Source organism: Pristiophorus japonicus, chromosome 17 (assembly GCF_044704955.1).
Source record: "Pristiophorus japonicus isolate sPriJap1 chromosome 17, sPriJap1.hap1, whole genome shotgun sequence".
Taxonomy (NCBI): domain Eukaryota; kingdom Metazoa; phylum Chordata; class Chondrichthyes; family Pristiophoridae; genus Pristiophorus; species Pristiophorus japonicus.
This window is the reverse complement of record NC_091993.1, coordinates 81504187-81519121: the sequence shown is the minus strand read 5'-3', so window position 1 is coordinate 81519121 and position 14935 is coordinate 81504187. Positions and strand designations below refer to the sequence as shown.

Here is a 14935-nt window from a genome sequence, read left to right as displayed (position 1 = left end):
AGCAGGGATGTAGTCAGGAGGAAACCTTTCAATGATCTCAGTAGATCACAAAACATTACTGCAAAGCCTCATGGACACCCTTAAAGCCTCCTTGATAAAGTGCAACATCCCCACCGACACCTGGGAACCCCTTGCCAAAGACCGCACTAAGTGAATGAAGAGTATCCAGGAGGGCGCTGAGCAGCTCGAGTCTCATCGCTGAGAGCATGCAGAAAACAAACGCAAACAGCGGAAGGAGCGTGCGTTAAACCAGACTCCCCACCCATCCTTTCCCACCTGTGACAGAGACTGCGATTCCTTTATTGGACTGTTCAGTCACCTGATAATTCAGTTTTAGAGTGGAAGCAAGTCTTCCTCGATTTCGAGGGACTGCCTCTGATGACTGCAAAGCCACACTTAACCTCATCCTGCTGTGCCACTCGTCACATCCCCATCACTCTGCCTTCCCTACCCTACTCCTGCACATCCTTACTCACACTAACTTACCTTACACCTCCACCCATCCCTTTCTTTCTATCTACATTATCACATCCCATCTCACTAGTCACACCTCACACTCACCCTCAACCTTGTCCAATCGTACAAACTAACAACACACAAGGGTAGGCACTTGGATCTTTTAGCCACTGTTCATGTAGCATTTCTGCTAATGTATTGTCAAACATCAAAGTCTTTATTTTGAACACTTTGCGATCTTGGACAGATTTGTGTGAATCTTTGGAAGTGGCTTAGTGAGTTGCAGTGAATGGTGAGATATAACGGCGTATCCCCCGCAATGGTAATGAGTGTGAAAAGAATGGATGGGCATTGCAGAGATGGTTTATGGAACTGGTGTGGGTTGGTACCAACCTGGCGCGTCATGTGGCAGCCAGGGTGTACAGCATCAAAAGAAGTAAATATGGGCATTGTGAGGCTATCCCTGGCCTCCCGGGCAACAATGAGGTCAGGTACTGGTGCCCTGTGTCCTGTGCAGCATCAGGTGATTGCGGAGAAGGTTGGTGGTGTTGTTGGTGATGCTGGTGTGTTTAGTGATGCTGATGTGGGGGCTGATCGTTGTGGGATTCTGAGGACCAAGGTGAAATTTCTCAAGGGCACCCTTGCTGATCGAATAGATGGCAGCTGAAGTTGAGACAACAGAAGTCAATGGTGAGAGAGGTTGCTCCAAGGAGGTGACAGTGGGTAGAGAGTTCACTGCAGACACTTTCAAATTGCATACAGCTCAAAGGTATCTTCCAAACCCTAAAGGCTGTGATTGGAAAGTGAACAGCTGTGAAAGGGTAGCATTTATACCACTTCTGCAGTTGTCAACTAATGAAAGGAAAGGAGAGTCACTAGAACCCGACACAGTTACCTGATGCGACGCCCGAGCGACGAGAAGTTGCTGAAAAACGTGGAAAAATGGTAAGTACCTGGTAAAATTATTTTAAGATACCGGCAAACTACCTCTTAATGATGTTAATTGGCTGGCCTGCTGCTTGGTGCCGGGTCTGTGAACCGCAGCCAGACCCGGCACTTTGGTAACTGACAAGGAGGCTATTGTGTTCCGAACACAGATGAAACTGCACACAGGGAGGTTAAAGTAACAGTGACCTCAGTCTTTATTAAGACACTCCAGATTGAGCAACAGGTCTGAGGGGCCGGCTTATATACAGTGCTCCCATGGGATGCTGGGATCCCTTGGGACTTCAGGGGATGCGCTCCCTGGTGGTGGAATATGGGAGTGCATGCTTTACAGATACACAACATCATTCCCCCACCAAAGTCAAAGTGAAAACTATTTACAAGGTGAGGCAGCCGGGAGCCTTTCTTTCCCTGATGGACCGCCTCGGTACAAATTTCTGTTCTGGTGTGTTGGCTGTGCCCTCGCTGGGCTGGCATGTTGTTGGCCCTGAAGGGCTGCTGGGTGAGCCTGGCCTTGCTGGACTGTTGGGCATGATGGGTTAAATTTCCTGGTCCGGGGTGGTGTTGTTGATCCTTTGGGTGTGTGTTGTGGGCTCGAAAAAGGTGCTGTCTGCTGTGGGTTGTTCAGGGCAGTCTGTGAACCGCAGCCTCGTTTGGTCCAGGTGCTTTCTGCAAGTTTGTCCATTATCTAGTTTGACTACAAACACCTACTCCATTCTTTAGCTATCACTGTGCCCGCGATCCACTTGGGACCATGTCCATAGTTTAGCACATACACAGGGTCATTCAGATCAATTTCCCGTGACACAGTGGCGCGACCATCGTTTACATTTTGTTGCTGCCGCCTGCTCTCTACCTGATCATGCAGGTTGGGGTGGACCAGCGAGAGTCTGGTTTTAAGTGTCCTTTTCATGAGTAGCTCAGCCGGGGCACCCCTGTGAGCGAGTGGGGTCTTGTACGATAGCTGAGCAGTACTCGGGACAGGCGGGTTTGGAGTGAGCCTTCTGTTACTCGTTTAAGGCTCTGTTTGATAGTTTGTACTGCCCGCTCTGCCTGCCCATTGGAGGCTGGTTTAAACGGGGCCGAGGTGACATGTTTAATCCTATTGCGGGTCATGAATTCTTTAAATTCGGCACTGGTGAAACATGGCCCGTTGTCACTGACCAGTATGTCAGGCAGGTCGTGGGTGGCAAACATGGCCCAGGCTTTCAATGGTGGCGGTGGTGGTGCTTTCTGACATTATTTCACATTCAATCCATTTTGAAAAAGCATCCACCACCACCAGGAACATTTTAGCGAGAAACGGGCCCGAATAGTCGACATGGATCCTCGACCATGGTCTGGAGGGCCAGGACCACAAACTTAGTGGTGCCTCTCTGGGCGCGTTGCTCAACTGACCACACACGCGGCATTGCCGTACACAGGACTCTAAGTCAGAGTCGATACCGGGCCACCACACGTGGGATCTGGCTATCGCTTTCATCATTACTATACCCGGGTGTGTGCTGTGGTGATCCGAGATGAACGTCTCCCTGCCCTTTTTGGGCAGCACTACGCGGTTACCCCACAACAGGCAGTCTGCCTGAATGGACAGCTCGTCCTTTCGCCGCTGGAATGGCTTGATTAGCCCTTGCATTTCAACAGGGACGCTGGCCCAGCTCCCATGCAGTGCACAGTTTTTTACTAGGGACAGCAGAGGATCTTGGCTGGTCCAAGTTCTAATCTGGCGGGCCATGACAGGTGATTTATCATTTTCAAACGCTTCCATGACCATCAACAAGTCTGCGGGCTGCGCCACCATCAACAAGTTTGCAGGCTGCGCCATTTCCACCCCCGTGGTGGGCAATGGTAGCCGACTGAGAGCATCCGCACACTTCTCGGTGCCTGGCCTGTGGCGGATGGTATAGTTATATGCTGATAGCGTGAGTGCCCATCTTTGTACACGGGCTGAGGCATTAGTATTTATCCCCTTGTTTTCAGCGAACAGGGATATGAGGGGCTTGTGATCGGTTTCCAGCTCAAATTTGAGGCCAAACAGGTACTGATGCATTTTCTTTACCCCGAACACACACGCTAATGTCTCTTTCTCAATTATGCTGTAGGCCTTCTCGGCCTTCGACAAGCTCCTGGAGGCATATGCGACAGGTTGCAACTTCCCCGCAACGTTAGCTTGTTGTAATACACACCCGACTCCGTACGACGATGCATCACATGCTAGCACAAGTCTTTTACACGGGTTATACAATACAAGCAGCTTGTTGGAGCATAAAATGTTTCTAGCTTTCTCAAAAGCAATTACTTGGTTTTTTCCCCATACCCAGTTCTCACCTTTACGCAATAACACATGTAGGGGCTCTAAGAGGGTGCTTAACCCCGGTAGGAAGTTACCAAAATAGTTGAGGAGTCCCAGGAACGACCGCAGCTCCATGACGTTCTGTGGCCTGGGCGCGTTCCTGATAGTCTCTGTCTTGGCATCTGTGGGCCGAATGCCGTCCGCTGCAATCTTTCTCCCCAAAAACTCCACTTCTGTTGCCATGAAGACGCATTGCAACCTCTTCAGCCGCAGCCCTACGCGATCCAGTCGCTGGAGGACCTCCCCCAGGTTTTGATGATGCTCGACAGTGTCCTGACCCGTGACCAATATGTCGTCCTGAAAAACCACCGTGCGTGGTACCGACTTGAGTAGGCTCTCCATGTTTCTCTGGAAACTCGCTGCAGCCGACCGAATTCCAAATGGGCATCTGTTGTAGATGAACAGTCCCTTGTGCGTGTTGATGCAGGTGAGGCCCTTCGAAGAGTCCTCCAGCTCCTGCGTCATGTAGGCCAAAGTCAGGTCAAGCTTGGTGAACGTCTTGCCTCCTGCCAGCGTCGCAAATAGGTCTTCTGACTTGGGCAGCGGGTATTGGTCCTGTAGCGAGAAACGATTAATAGTTACTTTATAATCGCCGCAAATCCTGACCGTGCCATCACTTTTGAGTACTGGAACAATCAGGCTTGCCCACTCGCTGAATTTCACTGGGGAGATGCTGCCCTTGTGTTGCAGCCTGTCCAGCTTGATTTCCACTCTCTCCCTCATCATGTGAGGTACCGCTCGCGCCTTGTGGTGAATGGGTCATGCCTCTGGGAACAAATGGATCTGCACCTTCGCCCCGGAAAAGTTTCCAATGCCTGGCTCAAAAAGGGAAGGAAATTTGTTAAGAACCTGGGTACATGAGGTCTCATCGACATGTGATAGCACTCGGATGTCATCCCAGTTCCAACGGATTTTGCCCAACCAGCTTCTTCCAAGCAGTGTGGGGCCATCGCCCGGGACAATCCATAGTGGCAGTTCATGCACCGTGCCCTCGTAGGTGACCTTGACCATGGCACTGCCCAAGACAGTGATGAGCTCTTTGGTGTACGTTCTCAGTTTCGTGTGGATGGGCTCAGGGCTGGTCTGAGTGCCTTGTTGCACCACAGTCTCTCAAACATCTTTTTACTCATGATGGATTGGCTAGCGCCAGTGTCCAGTTCCATGGTTACGGGTAAGCCAGTCAATTTTACATTTAGCATTATAGGTGGACATTTCATCAAAAATGTGTGCACCCCATGTACTTCAGCATCTGCCTCCTCTCTCTCAGGTTCGAAATTGCTTTGATCCACCATGGACCGATCTTCCTCTGCCACGTGGTGGTTAGCAGGTTTTGCAGAGCTTGCAGCTCGTCTGCAAGCTCGTTGGAGGTGCCCCATTGTTCCACAGCTCTTGCAAACATACCCTTTGATGCGGCATGAATAGGCTGAATGGAAGCCTCCACAACGCCAACAAGGTGTGAATTGCCTTGCATTCATCCTTTGTTGCGGACTCTGAGTCATCTGGGTCACCTGAGGCCTGCTAGCAGTTGCAGACTCGTGGTTTCTGCCCTGTACATTTCTGCTCGCAAACACAGTTCCAGTTAATTTATGAACATTGCTAGCACTTGTGTGCTGAGAGACTTGTTTGGTGTTATCACTGGTGGACATAAATGCCTGTGCTATCGCAATGGCCTTACTGAGGGTCGGTGTCTCTACAGTCAAAAGTTTTCATAGCATGGTCTTGTGGCCAATGCCCAGTACAAAAAAGTCTCTGAGCATCTGCTCCAGGTAGCCATCAAAACTCACATTGTCCTGCAAGTCGCCTTAGCTTGGCGATGTAGCTCACCACTTCCTGACCTTCAGATCGCTGGCATGTGCAGAACTGATACCTCGCCATCAGCATGCTTTCCCTCGGGTTAAGATGCTCCCAAACCAGTGTACACAGCTCCTCATACGACTTATCTGTGGGTTTCACCGGAGTCAGAAGATTCTTCATGAGGCTGTAGGTCGGAGCCCCGCAGACCGTGAGGAAGACCGCTCTCCTTTTTGCAGCGCTTCCTTCTCCGTCCAGCTCGTTGGCTACAAAGTACTGGTCTAGCCGTTCGACATAGGCTTCCCAGTCCTCACCCTCCGAGAACTTCTCCAGGATGCCCAGTTTGCTCCATCTTTGCGTTGGATTCATATACTCGTTGCCAGCTATTGTGTTCCTAACACAGAAGAGACTGCACACAGGGAGGTTAAAGTAACAGTGACCTCAATCTTTATTAAGACACTCCAGAGTGAGGAACAGGCCTTGGGGGCGGCTTATATACAGTGCTTCCAAGGGATGCTGGGATCCTTTGGGACTTCAGGGAATGCGCTACCTGGTGGCGGAACATGGGAGTGCATTCTTTACAGATACACAACAGAGGCAGATTCAGAGCGAGATCCTGCCCTTCTGTCAATCACGGCCATTTTGATAGCGGGCCCACCTCCAAACACACATTCACAGAGCTGGTAACATTCCAGCTTATGTCTCATCAAAAGTACCGAAAGAATTCCAAGTTAAAATCATTCACTGAACTCTACGCAACACATTTTCTTGGGGTTCATAAGAGCATTCCTTTAAAAATAAATTTCAATGCATAAACATCAGTTGGACGTTCAGTACATGCACTGGCTGAGTCTCACTGGTTTGAGGTCACTAGTGGACACGCAGAGTGCTCAGGCTAGTTGGATTCAAACCATGAAACTCAATTGTTAAACACTGTGGCAAACTGCATCCCTAACCAGACAGTCAATGTTCTATAATTGTAGCGGGTCACTGTGTAGCCAATAAGAAAAGGAAGCCTGGCTGATTCTCCGCCCAACCCCAGCCCCTGTAGGATGCTCAGGCCACCATTGAGATTAACACTAACTTAACGCAGGCCAAGAATTAAACCTGGGACCTTCATGATCTGTATGACTCAGAACCACGGCAGACAGTGTATTTTTACAGCAGGGAGATGTCAAGAGAATTCTTTTTAAGTGAAAGAGATTTTAAAAATAGGTTTGATTAGCACTGCTCAACCCAGGTGATGTTGCCTGGCTCCATCATGTCTTGGTGTCAGGTTCAGCAAAAGAAAGTTATGTGAAATCATTACGTCTTTACCACAAGTTGCCACCTTAGCTCGTCTCACATTGTCGGGCACAAGAGCACGACTCTGCATTTAGTTTCAGGTGGCGTTTGATAGATTGTTAGCAGCAGAACCATAATGTGCAAATTATTTTGCCATATGCAGTTTGTGTCCAAGTACATCCTGTGGTTGAAAAGCGGATGTTGAATTTTGAGGAGCCAGCCGCTCTAAGGTGAACTGAACCTGCCAAAAGGCTTACACGTAAAAGACCACGGACAAAGTGGTACGGATGGCACACTGGGCAGCAGATTCCCAACATGGCATTTTCTCCAAACCCAACCAAGCTACCAGGGCAGAGTGATGAACAATGGTTTAGAAAATTCAAGAGCAGCACTGATGCCCAATCCTCTAACTGAGGCATGGAGGCCCATTGCCAATCCTCTAGCTGGAGCCAGTGCCTTCAGGAGAGGGAACCCAGAAAATGGAGAACATAGGACAGGGAAACAGCAGCTTACATTTGTGTAGCGTCCCACACTTAGCATAACATCTCACGACACTCACTAATGTGGAGAAAGAGGCACTGAGCTGAGATGGGAGATACTGAAGGGGGCACCGAAAGTATGTTGAAGAGGTTTTGAAAGAAGTGAGAAGACTGGCAAGGTGAAGTGTGTTAGGGAGAGTTCCATTTGGCAAAGAGGCAGAGGAATCATCCACCAATGGTACAGTGCAGTTAAAGGGGGACACAGAGAGTTGAAGGAGCAGAGTGTGTGTGCTGGGACATATGGCTGTCACAGATCACTCGAGTAGGGAGGAAATTATATCTGACTTTAAAGGTTTTTGGGTCCTGGAATCTGGAGAAGTGAGGGGATGGCAGAGAGAGTTCAAAACAATTTTAGATCACATTACGATAGAATGTACGGAGTTGATCAGTTCTCGAATACCATGCAACCATCTCCTCTTGAAACTTGAAACTTTTGAAATTTTGCAGTTTAGGAAATGCACAAATATTCTCAGCAAAATTGCATCAAAAGTATTCTTTAGTATTAATTTACCGCTAGACAACCAAACTAATACCCAAGAGAAAAGGGTCAGCATTTTATAACATACCCAAGATTAGTTTTTAATATTTTCACCGCACTTGAACCTACAAAGAGAATCAGATTCAGTGCTCGCCTATGTGCAATGGTGCTCTGAGTTTTAGATGAAGCCAAACACCCAGTATAGTCTGGTTGGCATAAATGAAGTGATGTTATTTTACGAGTTTCACCCATGATACCCAGGTTAGACAAAGGTTAAAGCGACAAGGGAAATAAAGCTGGAATGAAATGAAGTGAAATGTTCCAGAATGGAAAGCTACAGGTTCACCATTCAATCCGCCATGCAGTGAGCTCAACTGTGTCACTATGTGAAACTAAGGCCAAAGCCAAGGTACATCCACACAAGGAAAGGACCTCTCATAACATAAGAAATCATGGTCCTTCACACCCTGGTTCCTTTTGCTGAGCCTGTACAACTTTCTTGATCATGTATTTGCTTTTCCAGTTTTGAAAAATGGTTCTGCCTGATACATTGACTTCTCTTTCTTTCCCTCTCCACTGATGCTGACTGACCAGCTGTGCATTTCTGTTCTTGTTTCAAATTTCCAGCATTTGCAGGTTTTTTTTGTTGCTTTTGTTTTACTTTAGCCAGTCATCAGTGCAACCTGTTTAATCTCCCGAGGAAAGATTGTGCAAAGCTTTCCCTGCCCCGTTCCCAAAGGTCAATCGAGCGAAACTCCCCAGCATAACCCGCTAACCTTACATGTACATTATTCATCCCATTTGCCTCCCTTTGCCATGACGTTTCCCATAGTCCCAACAGCTCAGGAGCAATCGTGTTCCACACAGAACTCAATTATCCCTATCTGTTATTTATCTTTATAACACTCAATCCTATTCCTAACCAGATATTCACCCAGCTCTTCTTGTCAAAAGGCGTTAATCAACAGAGCATTAACTACTTTAGCTGGGAACCCGTTGCACATAGCTCAGGCAGGGTGCGTGACACAAGAGGACCAGGAAAGGGGAAGGGGAGAGAATCTCACCCTCAGAGGAACCAAAGAGGGGAAGAGAAAAAACTTTTAAGCTTGAAGAATATTTCAAATTCCAGCACTCTGATCTTAAACAAGCATTGTTGCCATACTGGAGAGATTTCAGGCAGGCTAAAATCTTGGAACAGCTTTACCAAAAGCTCCAAAATCGTCGAACACACACAAAAATAAAATAATTGCAATGCAGAAATCCAAAGCAAACCTACTCCACAATAAACCTTGTGAGCTGTGCTTTGGAAGCCAGCTGTTCCAGGATTTCAGCCTTCCTAACAATCGCTTGAACGTAGTGGAGAATGCCCCTTAACCTGCCATTTGTGCCCTACTGTGCATTATTTTAGAGAAGCTTTTTGCATAAGTAGCACTAATTTGGGCACGTATTAGTGCACAATGGGATTTACTGTGGCTTTGAATAATGACACTTCCACTCTTGGAAAGAGAGCCAACAATGAAGGAAAACTGGACATCAGTCGACAATCCCCTTTGAAGGAAGAGAACATTCAGATTCTTTGCCAATCCCCATCTGCGATCCTTAATTAACTCATGTTTCTCCTATATTGATATTCATCACAAATCACTCCTTTTCCAGGATTATTGCCCCCTAAGCAAAATCAAATATATACTGCAATATACTTAATGTTTTCAGCTGATCACAAACTCATTTTAACCACATTAATAGATTTGTCTGAGTCACTCTTATCACCTCCTAATTTTCCCAGTTTTATTCTCATCTCAAACAGGCCCCCCACCTACAATCAGGCAGAAAACCAAGTCTATGTAGGCAAGAAGATACATGGGCTGGAAGTACTTTTTTATGCACTTGAGAGTATTATATATATAGAAAAATAATGGACTCAGGTACATCATGAACACTTATCACCCAGCAGTACCTGAAACACTCTCCAACCACTGTTATTTTATATATTACATAGAATTTTACAGCAAAAAAACAGGCCATTTGGCTCAACAAGTCTATGCCGGTGTTTATGCTTCTCACGAGCCACGTGGAGCTTACTTTGAGAGGTTCCATTCGATTCTGGGTGCAATCACTTTTTGTCAGCAGCCAGCGAAGTGGCACAGCAACAAATAGCAATAGCACCAGGTTGACATCACTTTATTGCAGGGTAACAGTACATAAACCGAACTAACATTTTATTTAAAAAATTGGGCGGTACGCAGTGCAAGGCCAGATTGGCAATTACATACAGAAATTCAGCAGAAGGGGTTTTGTGTGCTAGGATCATTCAGCTGCCAAGCTGCAGTAACTAAGGTAGCACTGTCCATGAACAAAGTTACAAATCGTAACTGCGTGGCTGCAGTTATTCCAACTGCTGTCAAATGTTCCCTGTAATATAAACAGGGTGATTCCCACAGCACTGACAACCAGAGGCACTAAGATATAACATGTCATTTCGATAGAGAGCTGCAATCACATATTGCTTGTGTGAGGTAGCACTAAATGTGTTTTTGTTTAGATAATCTTTGCCCAATGTGTGTTCTCTTTTTTTAATAATATTAAATATCGGAAATTTAAATGCTGAGTGCCCCACTGGCTCAGTGTGTAAATGCACCATCCAATGTGGTACAGAGTCAAACAAGTCTCAGCTTCAATCCCCTATGAGCACTGAGTTTTCTAACCTCAGAGAGAAGAACTACCACAACCATCGTTGGCACCCCTGAGCTAATAAAAGGAGGGGGGGGGAGAAACAGCCAGGGTTTCTGCTTCTGGTCATTATCCAATAACCACTGTTGGATAAGCACTGTATGGAGCTCAGCTGTGATGCTCCCACCCCCCCAAACCCACCGCCCCACGCACACTCTTCAGTCTCGGTTCACACATGAAAGATTGGCCACTTGGATGAGGTACCAGAGCATTGTTGTCACCCGTGGAACCAAATCCTTTCATAAATCTTTACCTTTGAGAGAGCCAGGGATAAACTGGAAGAAATTAAAATTAAACAGATTGTATGCAGATAATCTTTAGACTCTTGTTAAAATAAGCTGAGTTAATGCAAAGGGTTAACAAATCATGGCTAAATCTCCACAGCTTCATATTGTGCCTGAAAACACATTAATTTCATGTGTTTAGAAGCAATATGAAGAAAACTACAGAGGTCAGACATTGGGATCTAACTCTTCACTGCTATTCACCAAATGTATATAAAAGGGACGAACTGACTGTACAGCTGAGAAATTATATTAAACATTTCTTGCAGAAAATATTCACTAATGAGTGATGATAATTTGTTAAACATGATGATTTGAAACTCTACGCCCCCAAGCACTCAAGATATTGCCAGCATCGCAGCGTATGGGGTGCGATGAGTGTTAGAAATTATCAAGCAGCCAGCACAGTCATTGCACAGACAGAACCCTACACATTATACCACATCATCCCCCCCATTTATTAAGTAAGTGTGGATGACCTACAACCCACTCATTTAATGAGAGGTGTCTCGCTTACACATGCAGAGCGTCTATAATGGGAAACATCTTTTGTTCTGCACCAAGAACGTCAGAACTCAAGGTTGAACTGGATAATAATCCGAAACAGGCTACAAGATAATTTTGCTTGAGTAAATTTCCAAAAGTTGTTGTGAAGTGTTCAGGAAACAATAAAATCGTTATTTTAAAAAATCCAGGAGATTTAGATCTTGAGTTGCTGTACCAAATGCAATATTACTGTATACAATGCGCAGAACCACTCTGTTTCTTCTAGTACTTTACTTCTCCCATTCTTACAATCTAAAAATGTCAAGCAGTTAAAGCCCCACTCTCACATTACAAGTCGTCAGATTTCGAATAGTGCTGATCTGAACTTATTTAATTCCCTTTGAAAGGAGTTTTAACTGGTCCCATGGAGGGCTGCCTCCACCAACATTTTTTTTGTTAAATAACTGAATATATAGGTAATAAGAGACGAGAAGACACGTGTACTAGCAGGGATGCTTATTCATGAGACAAAATCAAGTGATTAAAAACAGTATGCGATACGGTTAGAAAAAATAAATTAGCTCTTCATCACAATTCAGTAGGAGCCACACCCCTGAGTGAGACTGATCCATACAGACCTGGAATGTCCCCAAGTTCGATCCCAGGTATATGCCTATTTAGCTAATCTAAGCTAGGCAGTTGTGTGGGCACCAGAATTGGCCTCAGTGCCTTTGGGTTAGGGAAAGAGGCAAATCAGCCATGATCCCTCTTCCTAGTCACTGCTCAATGACTCCCGAGTAAAGCTGGATGTTTGTAAATGTTGGGTAAGGATAGGATTCGACTGGGCTACGATGCCCCTCATAGTTAAATAGTTGCTGACACTTAGTGTCTAAATTTATGTGTGAAGAATGGCAGCTTGTGTGAGGTACCAGATAGCTGTCAGCACATGGGGAACCATAATTATTGTCTTCGGAATAGAACAGGAGAAAAATAGTAAACGGAAATTCGCACAGCTTCTCACGAACTTACCGTCCACCTATTAGAAATTATTCAAACAACTAAAAACATCTCGGGGCTGCTCTCGCTGAGCGTTCCATAGTTTTTGCAATGCTTTGTTGGCTAGTCACAGCACAGATATCAAACTCGCTCGATCTAATGTAACAACCGTATATTCAGCTACATTAAACTGTACTCAAAGTGGTGCAAATTCTTGGTTAAATGTTCACTCAGCACTTTGCACAGTAATGTGTCAACATCATGCTGAATAAGTCCCAGCTTGTTCAGATTACATTTTTCAGCAAATACATATGTCAATCGCCCAGCTAATAAACTAAAGACTAAAAACACATTGCAGTGTTTGTTTTGTTATTGCCACAATGTCAGCAGACACAAGTAAAACAGGATCTGAAAAGCCAGATTTGAGTGTGTGTTTGTAAGTATTGTACCATGTCTGTGCTGGCTGGTTCCGTGGCAAGCCAATTGATTATTTCATTTTCTACTGATTTACAGTTTGCAAGACAATGAGTCAATTATAAAGCAATTAATTGGCACCTCTGTGGTCCCATCAGAATGTGGGAAGAATACTAAATACTGAATTCACCCAATGCTAAAGAATATGTGACACTGTATATAAATATCCTATATACTGTTCTGATTCTTACATCTACCATTATAGCTATTGTGGGTAACCAGTTTGCCTAAAGGGTACTACAATTATTAAGAATTCATTAAATAATTCACGTTTCATGTCATAATTGTTTGGTGGACCCACAAAGACCTGTGACTTTGCCTGTTCAACGTTCTAAAATATACACAGATGGCAAACTTTTATCAAACAGTAGTGAGAAAGAAGATATCCTGAACATGTCATTTTTGAAGGATAGTGCTTTTATGAGTAGAACAGAAAATAGAGACCATAGCTAAAATACTTCAAAGATTGTCAGCATTTTTCCAGGTAAATAAATGAGACATTAATCTAGGTTACTGAAACATGTAAAAGTTACTCACAAATTGTCTTTTAATTAAGACCCAAATTGCAAAAACTGTTATCCTGCCCAGTTTGCCTTTCTTTTCTCTCCCCCCCTCAGTAGGATTGTTGATCTTATTTAAACACATGCCCTGTCTCACACTCACACACATACAGACGAATCCCTTATACAATCAGACCCCTCTGAGCCCTCTCATTTCATGATCTGAAACTCAAGACTGAACAGATTTACAGAAGGGGACAAAAATATTTCAAGTGAAGGGGGTGGGGGAAGAGAGATTTCTTAAGGTTTCCTTACCTTGGTTCGCCTTGCTTCCCGCGGTGCTGAGTGGGTTTAAGAGAATGAGCAGCAAACAGTAGTAGTCGGACAGTCGGACAGCCCCCATTCTGCTCTGCATTTTCAGAGGGGTCTTTCTGAGAAGGGGATGAGACGCGATTTTTTTTCTTCTCTCTCCTCTTGGAGGTCCTGATGGAGCTGAAAAGAACCTCGGTTCGGAGCCCTTCCCACGTCAGTCAGATCGCCCTCTGTGGGATCAGAAGGATCTGCTGTGTCCTGCTCATTGCTTGAACACAAGGTCTGGAGGGGGTGGGGGGAGAGAGAGACACACAACAGAGAGAGGGGGGGGGGGGGGAAGGAGAGAAAGAAGAGGATGAGAGATGGAGAGGGTGAGTCTCTGTGGATCATACACTGAATTCAAAAAACACACAGAGGGGGGGAGGAGGAGGGAGACACACGCAATGCTTCCAGTCTCTGCAGGAATTTACAATCAGCTGCTGCCCCAAAGAAATTCCTGCTCGAGAGAGAGAGAGAAAAAAAGGGCTGGAGGAGGACTTCCAGTCTCCATGGAAACGGCTTCTCTGGGATCAGGAGGTCAGAGCAGGACCATGTGCAATCAATGGATCGATAAAGGCAGGATCATGTCGCCCGGCCATTGGAAAATGCACAAATCCAACAAGCGATGAATGGACCTGAAGGTTCTGCCAGTCAGGGGCAAGTGAGAGAATCACAACAGAAAGGGATTTTAATGCACAGATTGGTAATAAAGACAGTTTTGGACTGGAGCGGTACAAGTTATATGGGTTTTTTCCTATATATATTATTAATAAACACCTACCCGATCAAACTAAGAACTTGAACTAGCGACCGAGCAATTCAAAACTCAGATTAAACAGTGCCACGAATGAACTCGCAAATTTGTTTTTGTTGTTTGAAAGTTCAAATGAGGCCAGCCCGCCGAGCGGCTTTGCCCAATTAGTGAGCGGCGACATTTCCCTGGGTTTGAAAAGGCCGAGTATTTAAATAAGTCCGACTATATTGTGTGAGGATTCACACCGGGGACAGTTGACTGTAGGTTCATTCCCGCGGCGGAATTCCCGCATTCGTCGGCGCGGTGGCAGCGCCACTTTGTCTTCTTCCCTCAAATCCAAATCCGAGAGCTACATTATTCCTTTTTTTCGTCCCCCCCACCCCACCCCCGGCTAAACTGTTAAATGTCAAGCCCACGCAGGGTTAAGTCACCGTGACAGTGAATCACTTCAGACAGGGGAGGAGTTGGCACTTGGGGGGTAAATAGGGGCTCACTCCAGAGGGTCAGGCAGACC

The 14935-nt window shown here is 45.8% G+C and overlaps 1 protein-coding gene across 1 annotated transcript in view; it reads right to left on the bottom strand.

Moving 5' to 3' along the window:
- Positions 1 to 13733, bottom strand: part of LOC139227823 (signal peptide, CUB and EGF-like domain-containing protein 3) — a 454761-nt gene extending 441028 nt beyond the window's left edge. Inside the window, exon 1 of the mRNA XM_070858892.1 lies at positions 13632 to 13733. Within this exon, the coding sequence (XP_070714993.1) occupies positions 13632 to 13731 (100 nt within the window). The 5' untranslated portion in view covers positions 13732 to 13733. The remainder of the gene's footprint in view (positions 1 to 13631) is intronic.
- Positions 13734 to 14935: the final 1202 nt, after the last annotated feature.